The sequence below is a fragment of the Panthera onca genome, chromosome C1, assembly GCF_046562875.1.
Source record: "Panthera onca isolate mPanOnc1 chromosome C1, mPanOnc1 haplotype 2, whole genome shotgun sequence".
NCBI lineage: Eukaryota > Metazoa > Chordata > Mammalia > Carnivora > Felidae > Panthera > Panthera onca.
In genome coordinates, this window is record NC_138346.1 from 163,536,785 (window position 1) to 163,552,555 (window position 15,771).

The 15,771-nt window shown below is 33.0% G+C and overlaps 1 protein-coding gene across 2 annotated transcripts in view; it reads left to right on the top strand.

Moving 5' to 3' along the window:
- LRRC40 (leucine rich repeat containing 40) overlaps positions 1-15,771 on the top strand; it is a 49,311-nt gene that overhangs the window by 16,857 nt on the left and 16,683 nt on the right. For both annotated transcript variants that reach the window (XM_060625490.3, XM_060625489.3), the window contains exons 5-10: positions 1,124-1,247; positions 4,514-4,656; positions 6,139-6,311; positions 8,266-8,353; positions 8,470-8,515; positions 14,999-15,107. In XM_060625490.3, coding sequence (XP_060481473.1) covers positions 1,124-1,247; positions 4,514-4,656; positions 6,139-6,311; positions 8,266-8,353; positions 8,470-8,515; positions 14,999-15,107 — 683 coding nt within the window. The remainder of the gene's footprint in view (positions 1-1,123; positions 1,248-4,513; positions 4,657-6,138; positions 6,312-8,265; positions 8,354-8,469; positions 8,516-14,998; positions 15,108-15,771) is intronic.

Here is a 15,771-nt window from a genome sequence, read left to right on the forward strand (position 1 = left end):
CTATACTATAGATTTTAAGATTTTCCCAGTTTTTCCATTAATGTCCTTTTTTTTTGTTCCAGGATCCAATCCAGAATACCACATTGCATTTATTGTCAGTAACTTTTGATATTAACAAAATATTTATTTATTAGTAATCTCTTAGTATATAGAGTATTAGAATTGTAGATTGTTTCCTGTTGTAGTTTATGATATGCTGTGTTATTTATGATAGTAACAGTGTGTTTTATAAAAAATAACTGATCTAGCATTTTTACCTTTTTCTATCATCTTAATTGATTTAGGGTTACAAATGCAACTGTTTAATGTTAGACTAAATGAAGTCTTCAGAGAACAAGTTACCTTAAGTCATTTTTTTCTCATCTGTTGTTGCATTTGTCCCTATCTAGCAGTTTGCTGTTAGCTAGTGAAGTACTTACACCTAATTCAACTGTCATTAAGTATTATCTGATTGTCTTTTAAGTGCAGTTTCAAAAAAAATGTTCTCTCATAACTGTTTATGCTTTAATGAAAAAATAGAAACAATGATTTAAAGAAACAGGTATAGACATTAATTAGGCAAGCTTGAATGAAGGAAAAATAGAGAGCAAACTTCTGGACTCTATTAAAGCAGATTTGCTGAGATCAGCGGAAGAATGGAGGGACTATTTTTCCCTTAAGAATTAAAATGTCCATTTTCTCAGCTTTATTTTTTTTCTTTGAAGGATTTTTCTTTCTTGCAAATAAATTTTTCATTTCATATTACAATTTACCTATATGGTTTGCCTAATGTATCATAGGTAGTCAATAAATACTGGATGAACAAATGGGTTTTTAAATTAAAAACATGATGCATGATATGACTTAGTAGTAACAGAAACCTTTATGTAAAATATTTCTGAAGTCAGAATTCATTCTGATTTCTTCCTGCTACATTATTAGGCACATAGTGGTCCTGTAGAATACTGAGGTCATGAATGACAACTTGTGAAATTGTGAATGGGGGTTACAAAACATACCACCTCTGAAATAGTCTTGTTTTAGGTTGCAATCTCCTCAAACTTATGAAATCCCTTTTAGGGATCATTTGTTTGTTTGTTTATTTATTTATTCATTCATTCTTTCTTTCTTTCTCTTTCTAAAGGATCTTTCCAATAATCGTCTTACAACTGTTCCTGCTAGTTTTTGTTCTCTGTCCAGTCTGGTGCGACTCAATCTTTCCAGTAATCAACTGAAGAGTTTGCCAGCAGAAATAAGTGGAATGAAAAGTAAATCTCTATTTTAAAAAGTACATAAATTTGAAGTTGGTGCAACTTATATTTAGAAAAATAAATTTTAATATAGTTAGTTACAGAGAAATAAAATAATAGATTTTATACTGGCAAAGCAAACAATAGCAAGTAGTCAGATTTTCTTCAGAGCATTATTGTCTAGCTTAACTTCCTAAACAGCTACTACTAAAAACATATTTTGGCATATCAAAAAGAGGAAAATAAAATATGATTATGAACTATGGTAAAATTATATATCTAAGATATTGATTAGGGTTTTGAGCTATGCTATCTCCTCATTCATTCATTCATTCATTCAACATTCACTAAGAGGTTATTCCCCTCTCTAGGTGATTCTGCTTATGTGGTTACATTATAGCTGTAGTTCCTCATGGCCCAGAAATAATGATGTCAGGGATGGTCTAGTTTTGTCCAAATGGTCAACCATTTTCTTTTAAAAAAGGTTAAAATAGTGGTTCTATTGAAGTTTACCATTGAACCATTATATTTAATGTATTCTAGAACTCATAATATTAAGTGATAAAAAAATAGAAGGCAGATTTCAGTACCTTTTAAATAATTATACTTAATCATCTTAGAATTCTTGATTTAGAGGCCAAAATCATGGTAATTTTTGTTGTTGTTTAAAGGCAAACTATTATTATATCTTGGTTAATGAGCACACTGTGTGTGTCAGCCTTACACTGTTTACCTTATATAGTCTTTTCTGCTAATCATATGTAAGCCCTCTTCATTTCTTTAAACCTCCCTTTTGTGGAAGTTATGGAAGTGATTTTGTGCAGTTGATTACAGATCATTTTGAGATAAATTTGTAAAATTGTGCTGTTTTAGTTTAGATTAATAGTCATTTGTAATAGGAATGCATAAGTTAAATCTGCCATAAATCAAGTTGATATTCTAGGGGAGCCTTTGCTTGGGTTACGAGTAATTAAGACTTTGCTTGTCTTTGCCATTTTTCAGTAAACATATTAAAAAGTAGAGCTAAACATAAAATATGTTATCTCTAGTTAGTATGTAAGAAGCATGGATTTTTTTTTCCCCATAAATTAGATGGACCTATCTTGAGAGATGGGAAAAGATAGAGAAATCAATAGAAAAATACTTTGAATTTATGGCAAATTTTCCAATATGCAGCATAATTCATGATTAGATACTTTCTTCCTTTAACCATGACAGTGATACTTTTAAACTATCACCAGTAGTACATTTGGTTATTATTTCACTATTAATGACTGGATCCTAAGAACAATATGCTAACATTCGTGTGATTCTTTGTAACGAATACTTTTACATATGTTGTTTTGCCAATACAAAGGTTCTGTACTTTAGGGGGATGTGTATTTTTTACATTTTAAAGATTCATAAACCTAGACTTAGAAATTATCTTATAAATTGTAAAGCCAAGGATCGTATAAGAGCTTGAATCCTCTTACTCCATCCCCATTGCTCTTTCCACTGCACACTGCTTGTATTCTCAGTCAGTGCTCTTAAATGCAAACAATTGTGAAAACTAGTCTCTAACTTTTATTATTTTTTTTAATGTTTATTTATTTATTTTGAGAGAGAGAGAGAGAGCATGTGTGTGTGAGAGTGGGGGCAGGACAGAGAGAGGGAGGTAGAGAAAGAATCCCAAGCAGGGTCCATGTTCAGCATGGAGCCTGACGCTGGTCTAGATTCCATGACCCTGTGAGATCATAACCTGAGCCAAAATCAGGAGTTGGATGCTTAACCCACTGAGCCACCAGGGGTCCCTATAATAGGTCTGTAGCTTTTAAAACCAACTTTTCTTCATAGAATTTACTGGATTTGGGGTGGATCACATTGTGACATTTTTAAAAATGCTGTAGCCAAATAATACATAAATTACTACATTATTTGTTGAAAGTAGTACATTTCTTTTGAAAAACAACTTCTTTAAATACTTAAAGAGGCAGTTTCAGGCAATGTATCAACTCAGTCTTGCATTATGTTAAAATTGGTAGGCTCAAAATATAGCAAAAAATGTATATCACCTATTCAAACTAGATAGTTGAGACTGAATTGTGGAAAATATGTGGTGTGGTGGCCATTGCAAGTTGAAGAATCTGTGATATGGATTGGGGGAGTACTGCTTATTATATAGTATGCATTCTTGTCCATAGTGTTAGCTAAGATGTTAGAAAAAACATGTAATTTAAACAAAAATAGAAAAAGAAAGGAAAGAACACAGGGAGAGAAAAGTAGTATGGATGGATGGAAGAATAGGAAGGCATACGTAGAAATCCGAGGCTTTTTGACAGCAAGTCAACTTGCCTAATTTAAATACATATGTCTGAGCTACTACTAGCCACAGTTGTTTAATATCCATTCATACAGCTAGTATGCATGCGTCTTTATATGTCTTTAACTACCTTAAGCTTTTTTTTTAAGGATGTATAATTACTGAGGGAAATAATATCTCATAGTGTGTAGTTTATATGTTTTAGAATATCTTAACAGAGTACTGGAGTACTTTGGTTTTTACCATTACAAAGATTACTTGGACTATTATTATTATTTTTTTAAACCACTTTATTGATGAATGATTGACACAAAAAGCTACCATATTTAATGTGCACAACTTGGTGAGTTTAAGATGTGGCTGGGTTTTTTTGTTGTTTTTTTTTTAAATTTACATCCAAGTTCGTTAGCATGTGGTGCAACAATGATTTCAGAAGTAGATTCCCTAATGCCTCTTACCCATTTAGCCCTTTCCCCCCTCCCACAACCCCTCCAGCAGCCCTCTGTTTGTTCTCCATATTTGTCTCTTATGTTTTCCCCCCTTCCTGTTTTTATATAGTTTTTGCTTCCCTTCCCTATGTCCATCTGTTTTATATCTTAAAGTCCTCATATGAGTGAAGTCATATGATATTTGTCTTTCTGTGACTAATTTTGCTTAGCATAATACCCTCCAGTTCCATCCATGTAGTTGCAAATGGCAAGATTTCATTCTTTTTGATTGCCAAGTAATATGATGACTTGGACTTTTATTAAACATTATTTTTAATATCAGTTCTCTTTAATTATAATTAAGTGTAAAAAAATCTTACTTTACGTTTATTTAATTCTAGGATTCTTGATTATTATATCAGTATTGCATGAGTTTATAAGTCCTCATGATGATCCTCATGATGATGTACACATTCTTTGAATGTATATATAATTATAGACCAATATTTTTCTTTATTAAGATATTTTTGTTTTTCACTTACTATGTATTGCAGGATTAAAGCATTTGGATTGTAATTCAAATTTCTTAGAAACTGTACCTCCTGAATTGGCTAACATGGAGTCACTAGAATTGCTCTATTTGCGGAGGAATAAATTACGTTTTCTACCAGAATTTCCTTCTTGTAGGTTATTAAAGGTAATATTTACTTGATTACTAAATAACTATGTATTTTCTGAAAGTTAATTATGAAAATGAAAATTTTAATCTGATTTACTTTGGGAATATGTATTAGTTATAGGTGCTATGTTTTTCCTATATTTTTCAGAATTTTAATATGACTAAATACATTCATGGTATTGCTAGTAATAGATTTTTTTTTAAAGAAATAGTCAACTTGGGGCGCCTGGGTGGCGCAGTCGGTTAAGCGTCCGACTTCAGCCAGGTCACGATCTCACGGTCCGTGAGTTCGAGCCCCGCGTCGGGCTCTGGGCTGATGGCTCGGAGCCTGGAGCCTGTTTCCGATTCTGTGTCTCCCTCTCTCTCTGTCCCTCCCCCGTTCATGCTCTGTCTCTCTCTGTCCCAAAAATAAAAAAAAAAAAAAAAATAAACGTTGAAAAAAAAAAAAAGAAATAGTCAACTTAAAAATAGGAATTTGTCTCTTTCATCTGGGGAGTAGTATACAACTGGAGAAGTAGGTGTTGAGACTAACATCATAAGTTGGAGCCATACTGTAGGAGACCTGGAATACTAGGGAGGAATATGTATCTAATTCTGTAAGTTACCACCTCTCATGTTTACCTGATCATAATTGGGTCTCTTTGAAACTAATTACTTTCTTGTGGTTTTAAGTATATAGTGTTAACATTGTCTTTTAAATTTGTCATGTTTTGTTTTTCTTCATGTATACTGTTATGTATTAGAGTTAAAAGAGTTTTATTTATTTGTTTTTTAGTTTTTAAAGTTTTACGTTGAGATAGAAAGTGTGAGTGGAAGAGGGCAGAGAGAGAGGGGGAGACAGAATCCACAGCAGGCTCTGCACTGACTGTGGGGAAAGGTTCAACATGGGGCTTAAACCCATGACTGTGACCTCATGACTCCAGCCAGCCGAAGTCGGAAGCTTAACCCACTGAGACACTAGGTGCTCCAAAAGGGTTTCTTTTAAACAGAATGGTGGCAGTGATAAAAGGAACTGAAAATGTTATTGTTTAAAGATTAATTATACATCTAATATTTATAGATTCTGTTAATGGGAAATCAGTATATATAATAATCACTAATGAAAATGTTGAATAACAAACTGTGATATAAATAACTTTTTAAGCTTATTCTGATTTGTATTAAAACTTTACTTTTTTTATTAGTATAGTTCTTAGATTTGTATTTTTATTCTATAAATGTTAACTACTAAATAATTTCTGTGGTTTGGTTTTACAGATTTTGAGCTTCTGCCAGATTAAATCTGTAATTATTTTTAAATTTCCAGAAAATCCTTGAAAGTGTTCTGTTTTTGCCATTTTTAGCTGTAAGATAGCTTACTTGTAATTGAAAATTTAAGCACCTTAGTAATTAGAAACATGTTTTTCCATGTGTTTTTCAGTGATTAGATTTCAATATTATTTTTATTACCTAATAAAAATTGAATACAGAAATACATGTGATTGATCTTTGGTTTTGTAGGAATTACATGTAGGTGAAAACCAGATTGAAATGTTAGGGCCAGAACATCTTAAGCATCTGAATTCTATCCTTGTGCTAGACCTGCGGGATAATAAGTTAAAATCTGTTCCAGATGAAATTACACTACTACAGTCTTTGGAAAGGCTTGACCTAAGCAACAATGATATCAGTAGGTAAGTTTAAAGATCAAATGAATAAGAAATCATGCCTGCATTTGCTTATAATTCAGAAGTTAATATTAATAAGTTAATAATATTTGAGAAAAACATGTGGAGATCTTTTTTTTCTAAATTGAATTCAGTAAATATTTAGTAAACAAGTATCATGTACAGACCTACAAAGAATAGTTAGATTTGGTCCTTGACAGCAAGCTTAAAATACTAATAGAATCAGATCTATTTTACAAGTTACTCTAATCCACTAGAACGTAAACTAAGAAGTCAGGATATTTATCTGTTTTGTTCACTGCTCTCTAACTCCTAGATCAGTGCCTTGGTATATAGAAGGTGCCTGATAAATATTTCTTGAATTTATCAAATGAATGTAAAGACATGGGAGAGATATAAAGTGCTTTGGGGGCTTAAAAGAGATACAGGAACCAGGCATTTATTGAGAGGAATCAGGGCAGACTATGTAGAAGAAGAAATGTTTTTAGATGATCATTAGGACTTAGACTAGTGTGAAGCAAGTTAAGTGTTTAAGAGCACAAAATTTAAGATCATACCTACTTTCAGGGTCATGCCTCACTTTAGTCCCACCATGTGATCTTTAAAGGATGACTGCGATTTTTAAGTACACATGTAAGGTGATTAGAATGATTGTCTTGGTAGGATGAAACTGTACAAAGAAAGCTTTGAAAGTTCAGGAAATTGTAGGGATATATTTAGAGAACAGCAAGGAATCAAGTTTATCTGGTAAATAAGGTACATTAAGGGAGACTGGGAATTTAGGACTTGTAAGTTAAGGCCATGTGGTCTGTAAAATGCTTGTGAAGAGTCAGTTTTCATTCGTTAAGAGATGGGAAGCTACTGAAAGATTAAGAGCAGAACCAATTTGATTATATTCTCATTAAAAAATAAATTGGTGGGGTGCCTGGGTGGCTCAGTTGGTTGAGTGTCCAACTTCAGCGCAGGTTGTGATCTCATGGTTCTTGAGCTTGAGCCCTGCGTCGCGCTCTGGGTTTACAGCTCGGAGCTCAGAACCTGCAGCTTTCAGATTCTGTGTTTCTTGCTCTCTATGCTCCTCCCTGGCTTGTGCTCTGTCTCTCAAAAATAAACTTGGGGCACCTCGGTGGCTCAGTTGGTTAAGCGTCTGACTTCAGCTCAGGTTATGATCTTGCAGCTCGTGGGTTCGAGCCCTATGCTCAAGCTCTGTGCTGACAGCTCAGAGCCAGTGTCTGTTTCGGATTCTGTGTCTCTGACTCTCTCTGTCCCACCCCCGCTCATTCCCTCTCTCTCTCTCCCTCTCTCAAAAAATGAATAAACATTAAAAAAATAATAAACATGAGGTGTCTGGGTGGCTCAGTCAGTTAAACATCTGACTTCGATTCAGGTCATGATCTCACAATCTGTGAGTTTGAGCCCTGTGTTGAGCTCTGTGCTGACAGCTCAGAGCCTGGAGCCAGTTCTCCCTCTCTCTCTGCCCCTCCCCACTCATGCTCTGTCTCTCTTGCTCTCAAAAATAAATAAAACATTAAAAAAATTTAAAAAAATAAACATAAAAAAATTGGTGATTATGGGTTGAATACATGGGATTTTGCATATGGGAAATCTCAGTAAACTATTAGATCATTAGGGAAGAATTTTCTTTGCTTACTTGAAGGGCAAAATCGAAACATTTAATATTAATGAGTATGGCTATCCTGAATCACTGATTCTTTCAGATTTGCTTTTTATGGTTTTTATTTAGCAAATGTTTTAAAGTTCACATTTTTTTAGCAATCACAATATGACAATTTCAAAATAAATCTATTTTTTCTTTTACATGTTAAACATTTATCTCAAAGGGATTTATTTTAGGCCTATGTTACTTGGGCTGTTTTTGACATGGTTATATGATATAGTTTGTCAAATGTTATTAGTTTTATAGCCAAATATTTGGTTGAATTATGTTTAATCTTTTTTGTAGTCTACCTTGTTCATTGGGAAAACTTCATTTGAAATTTCTGGCACTAGAAGGAAATCCTTTGAGAACAATTCGAAGAGAAATTATAAATGTAAGCATATTTGGAACTCAGCTATGTTTTTAAATTTGAAATTCAAACATGCATGTTGATCTATGAAACTGCAAAGTATGTCTTGGTGAATATGTATCTTCTCTCCATGTTTTCAGAAAGGAACCCAAGAAGTCTTAAAATATCTGCGAAGCAAGATTAAAGGTACTTTTCTATATTTTCCTGCATTTTGAAGGAAAATGTGAAAGGTAGTGAAGTGCTAACAATACATAAATTTACATGTATTTGGGGTATAAATAATTAGAGGAAATGGTCCATGGCAGGTGTGGTTCTAATTCTGAAATCAAATAGGCCATACATATGCTGAAATTATAAAAACATCCTTAAATTCACAATAATAATGTTTTATCCTTAATTTATTTGATTTGTGCTACATTGTACCAACTGGAAAATATAACAAAGATTCAATAAGTACTCTAGTGCTTTAACTTGCAAAAAAAAGCAAAACTTGGCTTTTATGGTAAATGAATTCTATTGACTGGTGGTATATTAATAGTATTTGAATATCTGCTTCATGCATAGTTTTGCTAAGTTCCAACAGATATAAAGATAAAACACATTTTTCAGGATATGTTAATTTAGTATGAATATGCACCCAAAGAGAAAGTGATAGTATACATTTGATTTTGTTTTTAAATTTTTATGTTTATTTATTTATTTTGAGAGAGAGAGAAAGTACTAGCAGGAAAAGCCAGAAAAGAGGGAGACAGAGAATCTCAAGTGGGCTCCGCACTGATACGCATATGTGAAATCTCAGTAAACTATTAGATTACTAAGTCCGATGCGGGGCTCAAACTCACAAACCATGAGATCATGACCTGACCCGAGACCAAGTGTTAGACGCATAATAGACTGAGCCACCCAGGTGCCCCACTATACATTTAATTTTTAATGCTATACTAAAATTGTGCTATATCCCAATTTTTATTTTATATATGTCATTGTAGGATACACTAGAGCATTTAGAAAAAATCAGTTGTACCAGTGTATTGCTGCATAACAAACACTCTACAACTTAGTGGCTAGATACAGCAACTGTTAATTTAGCTCACAACTCTGTTGGTTATGCACAGCCTAGCCTAGCACCGTATTGCCCATATGTTAAATGCATAACAGGGGCACCTGAGTGGCTCAGTTGGTTGAGAGACCAACTCTTGATTTCGTCTCAGGTCATGATCTCATGGTTTCTGGGATCGAGCCCCACTCTTTGCTAACAGCGTGGAACCTGCTTGGGATTTTCTCTCTCTCTGTCTCTGTCTTTCTCTCTCTCTCTTTGTTCTTTTCCTGCTTGCACTTGAGCACTCTCTTTCTCAAAATAAATAAATAAAACATTAAAAAAAATGAATAAGGTAATTGAATGCTTCAGCAATTTCCATTTTCCACCTTGACCTTCCAATAAATTAACATAATTTTGTAAGACTTTCATTTCCTGCCAATTTCTAGGTATGCTTTCTCTCCCAGAAAAATGTAATTATTCTGAAATAATCAGTTAGGTGTCATATCAGAATAATCCAAACATTTTTTAAAAACTAAATTTTTTAGGGTAGTTTTAGGTTTACAGCAAAATTGAGAGGAAGGTACAGATATTCCCCTATATCCTCTGCCCACACATATGCATAGCTTCCCCCATTATCAACATCCCTTACCTAAATGATACATTTGTTTTTTTTTTTTTTTTTTTTTTTTTTTTTTTTTAACTAAGGATGAACCTACATTGACACGTAATCTTCCCAAGTCCATAGTTACCTTAGAGTTCACTCTTGGTGTAGTGTATTCTACGGATTTGGACAACCGTTATATATCTACCATTGTAATATACAAAGTATTTTTACTGCCCTAAAAATCTTCTGTGATCTGCCTGTTTATCCTGTCATCCCCTTATCACCCATCTCTGATCTTTTCCCTGTTTCCATAATTTTGCCTTTTTCAGAATGTCATGTAATTAGAATCTTTCAGATTTGCTTCTTTCACTTTGTAGCATGCATTTATGCATCCACCATGCCTTTTCATGGCATGACAGTTCTTTTTTTTAAGCACTGAATAATATTTCCATTGTCTGGATGTAGTACAGTTTATTTATTTACCCTACTAAAGGATACGTTGGTTGCTTCCAGATTTTGGCAATTATGAATAAATCTATTCTTTTTTGCACATGGATCTTCTGATGTTTCAGCACCACTGTGGAAGAGGCCCTCTTTGCTCCGTTGTTTTTATAGCTTTTGCTGCTTTGTCAAAGATGAATTGAGTGTGTTAATGGAGATCTATTTATAGGCTCTCTGTTCTGTTCTATTGATCTCTTTGTTCTTTTGTCAATTTCACACTGTCTTGATTACTGTAGCTTTATTGTAAGTCTTCCAATTGGATAATGTCAGTCCTCCAACTTTGTTCTTCTCCATCAATACTGTGCTGGCTCTTCTGAGTCTTTTGCAGCTCTATATAAACATCTTGCCAATATTGAGTCCTTTTATCCATGAACGTGGAATATCTCTCTTAGTTCTTTGATTACATTCATCATAGTTTTGTAGTTTTCCTCATAGAATTCATATACATATTTTGTTGGATTTATATGTAACCATTTCGTTTCATTTGATGCTAATGTAATTGTAATTGGTATTGTGTTATTAATTTCAGATTTTACTTGTTCATTATTGATATAAAAGAAAGCAATTTACTTTTGTATGTTAACCTTGTATCCTGCAACCTTATTATAATCACTTACCAGTTTCAGGGGTTTTTCTTGTCACATCTTTTGGATTTTCTACCTAGATCATGTCATCTGTGGACAAAGAATATTTTATGCCCTCCTTCCCAGTTTATATTCTTTTTATTTCATTTACTTACCTATTGCATTGCCAAGGACTTCCAGTATAATGTTCAAAAGGAGTGGTGAGTGGGGGCTTTCTTACCTTGTACCTAATCTTAGGGGGAAAGCTTCAAGTTTCTCACCAAGTTATGATGTGAGTTGTAGGTTTTTTGTAGATATTCTTAAGTTGAGAAGGTTCTCCTCTATTCCTAGTTTACTGAGAGTTTTTATCATAAATGGGTGTTGGCATTTTTCAGATTTTTTTTTGTGCATTTATTGATATGACTGTGTAATTTTTCTTTTTTAGCCTTTTGATATGAAGCAGTGCATTGATTGATTTTTGAGTGTTGAACTAGACTTGTATACCTGGGTCAAATCCCACTTGGTCACAGTGTATAATTTTTTAAATACTTTTTAAAATTCAATTTGCTATTATTTTGTTGAGGAATTTTACATGTATATTCATGAAAGATAATGCTTTCTAGTTTCTTGTCATATCTTTTCTGGTTTTGCTTTTAGGATAACTGTTGGCCTTGTAGAATAAGTTAGGAAGTATTCCCTCTGTTTCTAGCTTGTGAAAGAGATTGAAAAATTGATATAATTTCTTCCTTAAATGTTAGGTAGAATTCACCAGTGAACCCATTTGGACCTGTTGCTTTCTGTTTTGGAAGGTTATTAAATATTGGTTGAATTTCTTTTATAGATACAGGCCCATTCAGGTTGTATGTTTCTTTTGTGTGGGTTTTGGCAGATTGTGTCTTTCAAGAAATTGGTCTTTTTTCATCTAGGTTACTAAATTTGTGGGCACAGAGTTGTCAATTTTAGAACATTTTCATTACCTCAAAAAGAATTTCCATACCCTTTGGCTATTATGGATAATGCTGTTATACACAATTATTTACAAGTTTCAGTGTGAGCATGTGTTTTCATTTCTCTTGTGTATATATCTAGGAGTGGAATTGCTAGATCAATGGTAATTTTATGTTTAGTCATTTCAGGAACTGCCAGACTATTTTACAAAGCAGCTGCACCAGTTTCCATTCTTATCAGCATTGCATGAGGGTTCTGATTCTTTCACATCCTCACCAACACTTGTTGTTTTCTGACTTTCTGATTCTAGATGCACTGGTGGTTGTGAAGTGGTATCTCACTCTAGATTTGATGTGCATTTCCCTGATGACTAATGATGTTGAATATCTTTTCATGTACTTATTGGCCGTTTGTACATCTTTGGAGAAATGTCTGTTCAGATCCTTTGCCCAATTTTTAATTTTTTTTTTAAAGTTGATTTATTTTGAAGGAGAGAGAGAGAGAGGGAGGGAGGAAGGGAGGGAATCCCAAGTAAGCTCCACAGTGTCAGCACAGAGCCCAATGCAGGGCTTGATCTCACAAACTGTGAGATCATGGAAGAGTCAGATGTTTATCCAACTGAGCCATCCAGGTGCCCCCAATTTTTAATTTTTTATCTTTTTATTATTGAGTTGTAGTAGTTCTTTTGTATCTCTTGTCAGATATATGATTTGCATATATCTAGTCCTCTGTGGGTTTGGTTTTTCATTTTTTGGTACTGTCCTTTGAAACAAATTTTTATTTTTGTCTTTTTATTTTGATAAAGTTAATTTATCTGTTTTTGTTTCTTTTTTGCTTATGCTTTTGGTTTCACATCTGAAAATCCTTTGCAAAAATCTTTTTTGTGAAAACTATTTCCTTTGTGTTTTTTTTAAGGTTTTGATTTTATATTGAAGTATTTGACTCATTTTTTATACTGAAGTATTTGATTCGAGTTAATTTTTATATATGATATGAGATAAGATTCCAATTTATTTCTTCTCCATGTGGTTATTTAGTTTCCTTGCACCATTTGTTGAAAATACTATTTTTTCCTTATTGAATGGTTTTGTCATTTTTGTTGAAAATCAGTTGACCATAAATACAGGGTTCATTCTGGACTGTCAGTTTTATTGCATGGATCTGTATGTCTATACTGTGCCAGTACCACAATATCTTGATTACCATTGATTTGTAGGAAGTTTTGAAATCGGGAAGTATAAATTCTTTATTCTTTTTTTCTCAGGCTTGTTTTAGCTATTGTGGGTTTCTTGCAATCCCGCATGAATTTTAGAATCATTTTTTTTGATTTCTACAAAGAAATCAGCTGGGATTCTGATAGGGATTACATTGACTCTGTAGATCAATTAAGGGAATATTGCCATCTTAGGTTTTTTAGTTAAAAGGTCAGTAAATGCTGATGATAAAAATTCAACCAACATACAAAAATATATGAGAAGAAAATCCATTTCTTTCATAGTCCCTTCCCAAAGGATAATAGTTTCCCTCTTTACATTCTCCTTGGTGCTGATTATTAAAAATAGCCCAGGGGCTCCTGGTGGCTCAGTTGGTTAAGCGTCCGACTTCAGCTCAGGTCATGATCTCGCGGTCCGTGAGTTCGAGCCCCGCATTGGGCTCTGTGCTAACAGCTCAGAGCCTGGAGCCTATTTCAGATTCCGTGTCTCCCTCTCTCTCTGACCCTCCCCCATTCATGCTCTGTCTCTCTCTGTCTCAAAAATAAACGTTAAAAAAATAAATAAAAATAGCTCATTGGAAAGTGTTGGGAATACTCTTAGTATGCAATCATGCTAGTGTACATGTATATGTAAAAAATAATGCTGGGTTTTGTTGCTGGTTTGATGTTTTCTATCTGCTGGTATAATTTGGCAATATATATATTACATACTCTTTAAAGTGACATAACCAAACTGCCAGGGTACTTCTAAATACCAAAGCATTTACTTAATGCTAATATTTATCTTGATGTCTTCTATTTCTATTTGATACTGTCTTTTATTTTGTGCTACTTCTATAAATAAAATATCCATATATTTGCATAAGAAATACTAGTTTAATGATTGTTGATTAGTGAATAACTGATGAGCTCTATGCAAGAGAAATGTACTTTATAGTATTAAACAAATGTTCATTAATTTCCCAGGGATACTACTAATTTTTTTTGTATTCTTTTAGTATGCCTTCTTGTCTTAACATGGAATGCTAAGACTATTTTATTTTTTTCATGTTGTTGAAAATTGTCTTTTTTGCTCTTGTCTAGATTGCTGTGGTCTCTTGTCAAAAAATCGTAAAGCCATTTCTTTTTAAAATGTATGATTTGTGTTTGTTTTGCTCTTTCTACCATATGATGGCAGTGTTAAACAGTGTCTGGAGACTAGTGAGGAGGTTGATTGTGTGTGAATGTGTGAGTATGCATATATGTTAGAAAACATCTATTGAAAATAAAATCTTGCATTTGCTAAGAAAAACTCAACATAAATAACGTACCAAAAGCTTACTTGATTATGTAAATTGCCAGGTTGTAAGTGATTGAGAATAATCAGTTTCCTTGTGTCCTAAACTGAGAAGATAGGCATATGCATATTTGGTAGACATTTGTGGGAAATAATACTTTTCCTTTGTTAACAAATTTCTTCTAATAGACCATAGTATTTTTCTTAAGAAGGAAGTTTAGTGTCATTGTTTGTTCTGAGAGATTGTTGTTATTCTTTGAAGGTTCTTTCCTACTCCTAAATTTCCTTATGGTAAGATTTATTAAAATATTTTAAAGCCTTATAGTAGTAATGTTATCTACTTTCTATTAATTGAATATTAAGTTCTAGACCCAGATTTGAGTCATTGGAAATACAGTATATGACTAAAGACATTCTCACCAATAATAATTTAGAAATCACGCATACCATTTTTACATATTTTCGAAAATTTAAAAATGACTTTGTACTATGAATATTGATTTTTTATAATTTGTTTCTTGCCAGATGATGAACCTAGCCAAAGTGATCCTGTTACTGAGACTGCCATGACACTACCAAGTGAATCCAGAGTCAATGTACACACTATCGTCACATTAAAAATACTAGACTATAGGTATGTAATTTTCTTAAATACTGCATAACACATAGGAAACTTTGAGAAATAATCCTTCAGATAAAAGGACAGTTGTTAAGGGAGAATTCATCAGAGTGCGTTAGTACTTAAAGTAATAGCAATTGTAAAATCAGTGATGAGATAAAAGCATATTAAAAGTACAGTGAACTTAAATGCCCATTCCTTAGGTGCTTTGTGTTTATTACACTTAAGAGGTATATAGATGGTTATTAATATTGAAATTATTATAATAAAGAATATTTTATTATTATCAAAAATAAAAGAGTGACAGTACTGGTTGGTAATAAATTTTGACTCAGTAACCAGCATCAAGAAAGAATTTTATATTGCAGGGGTCTGTGTTAGTAAGTAAGTATCATTTAGTTAATGAAGACTTCAAGCAGGCAAAGCTTGAGAGATTGTACCCATTAATAAATCTAATATTATAGAGCATATAAATCTAATATACTGGAGCCTAATATTATGCTCTAGTATACTTATATTAAACCTGAAACAATTGTAATACTGTTATATAAATTGAGACAAAAGCCTAACCTTTTTTATATTATGGAAGTTTATTCAACTGGGAAAGAAGATACCTATGTACAGGTTGGGAGGGGTTGGCAAGTCTTTTTTCAATACTATCTAGGCAACAATGATAAAA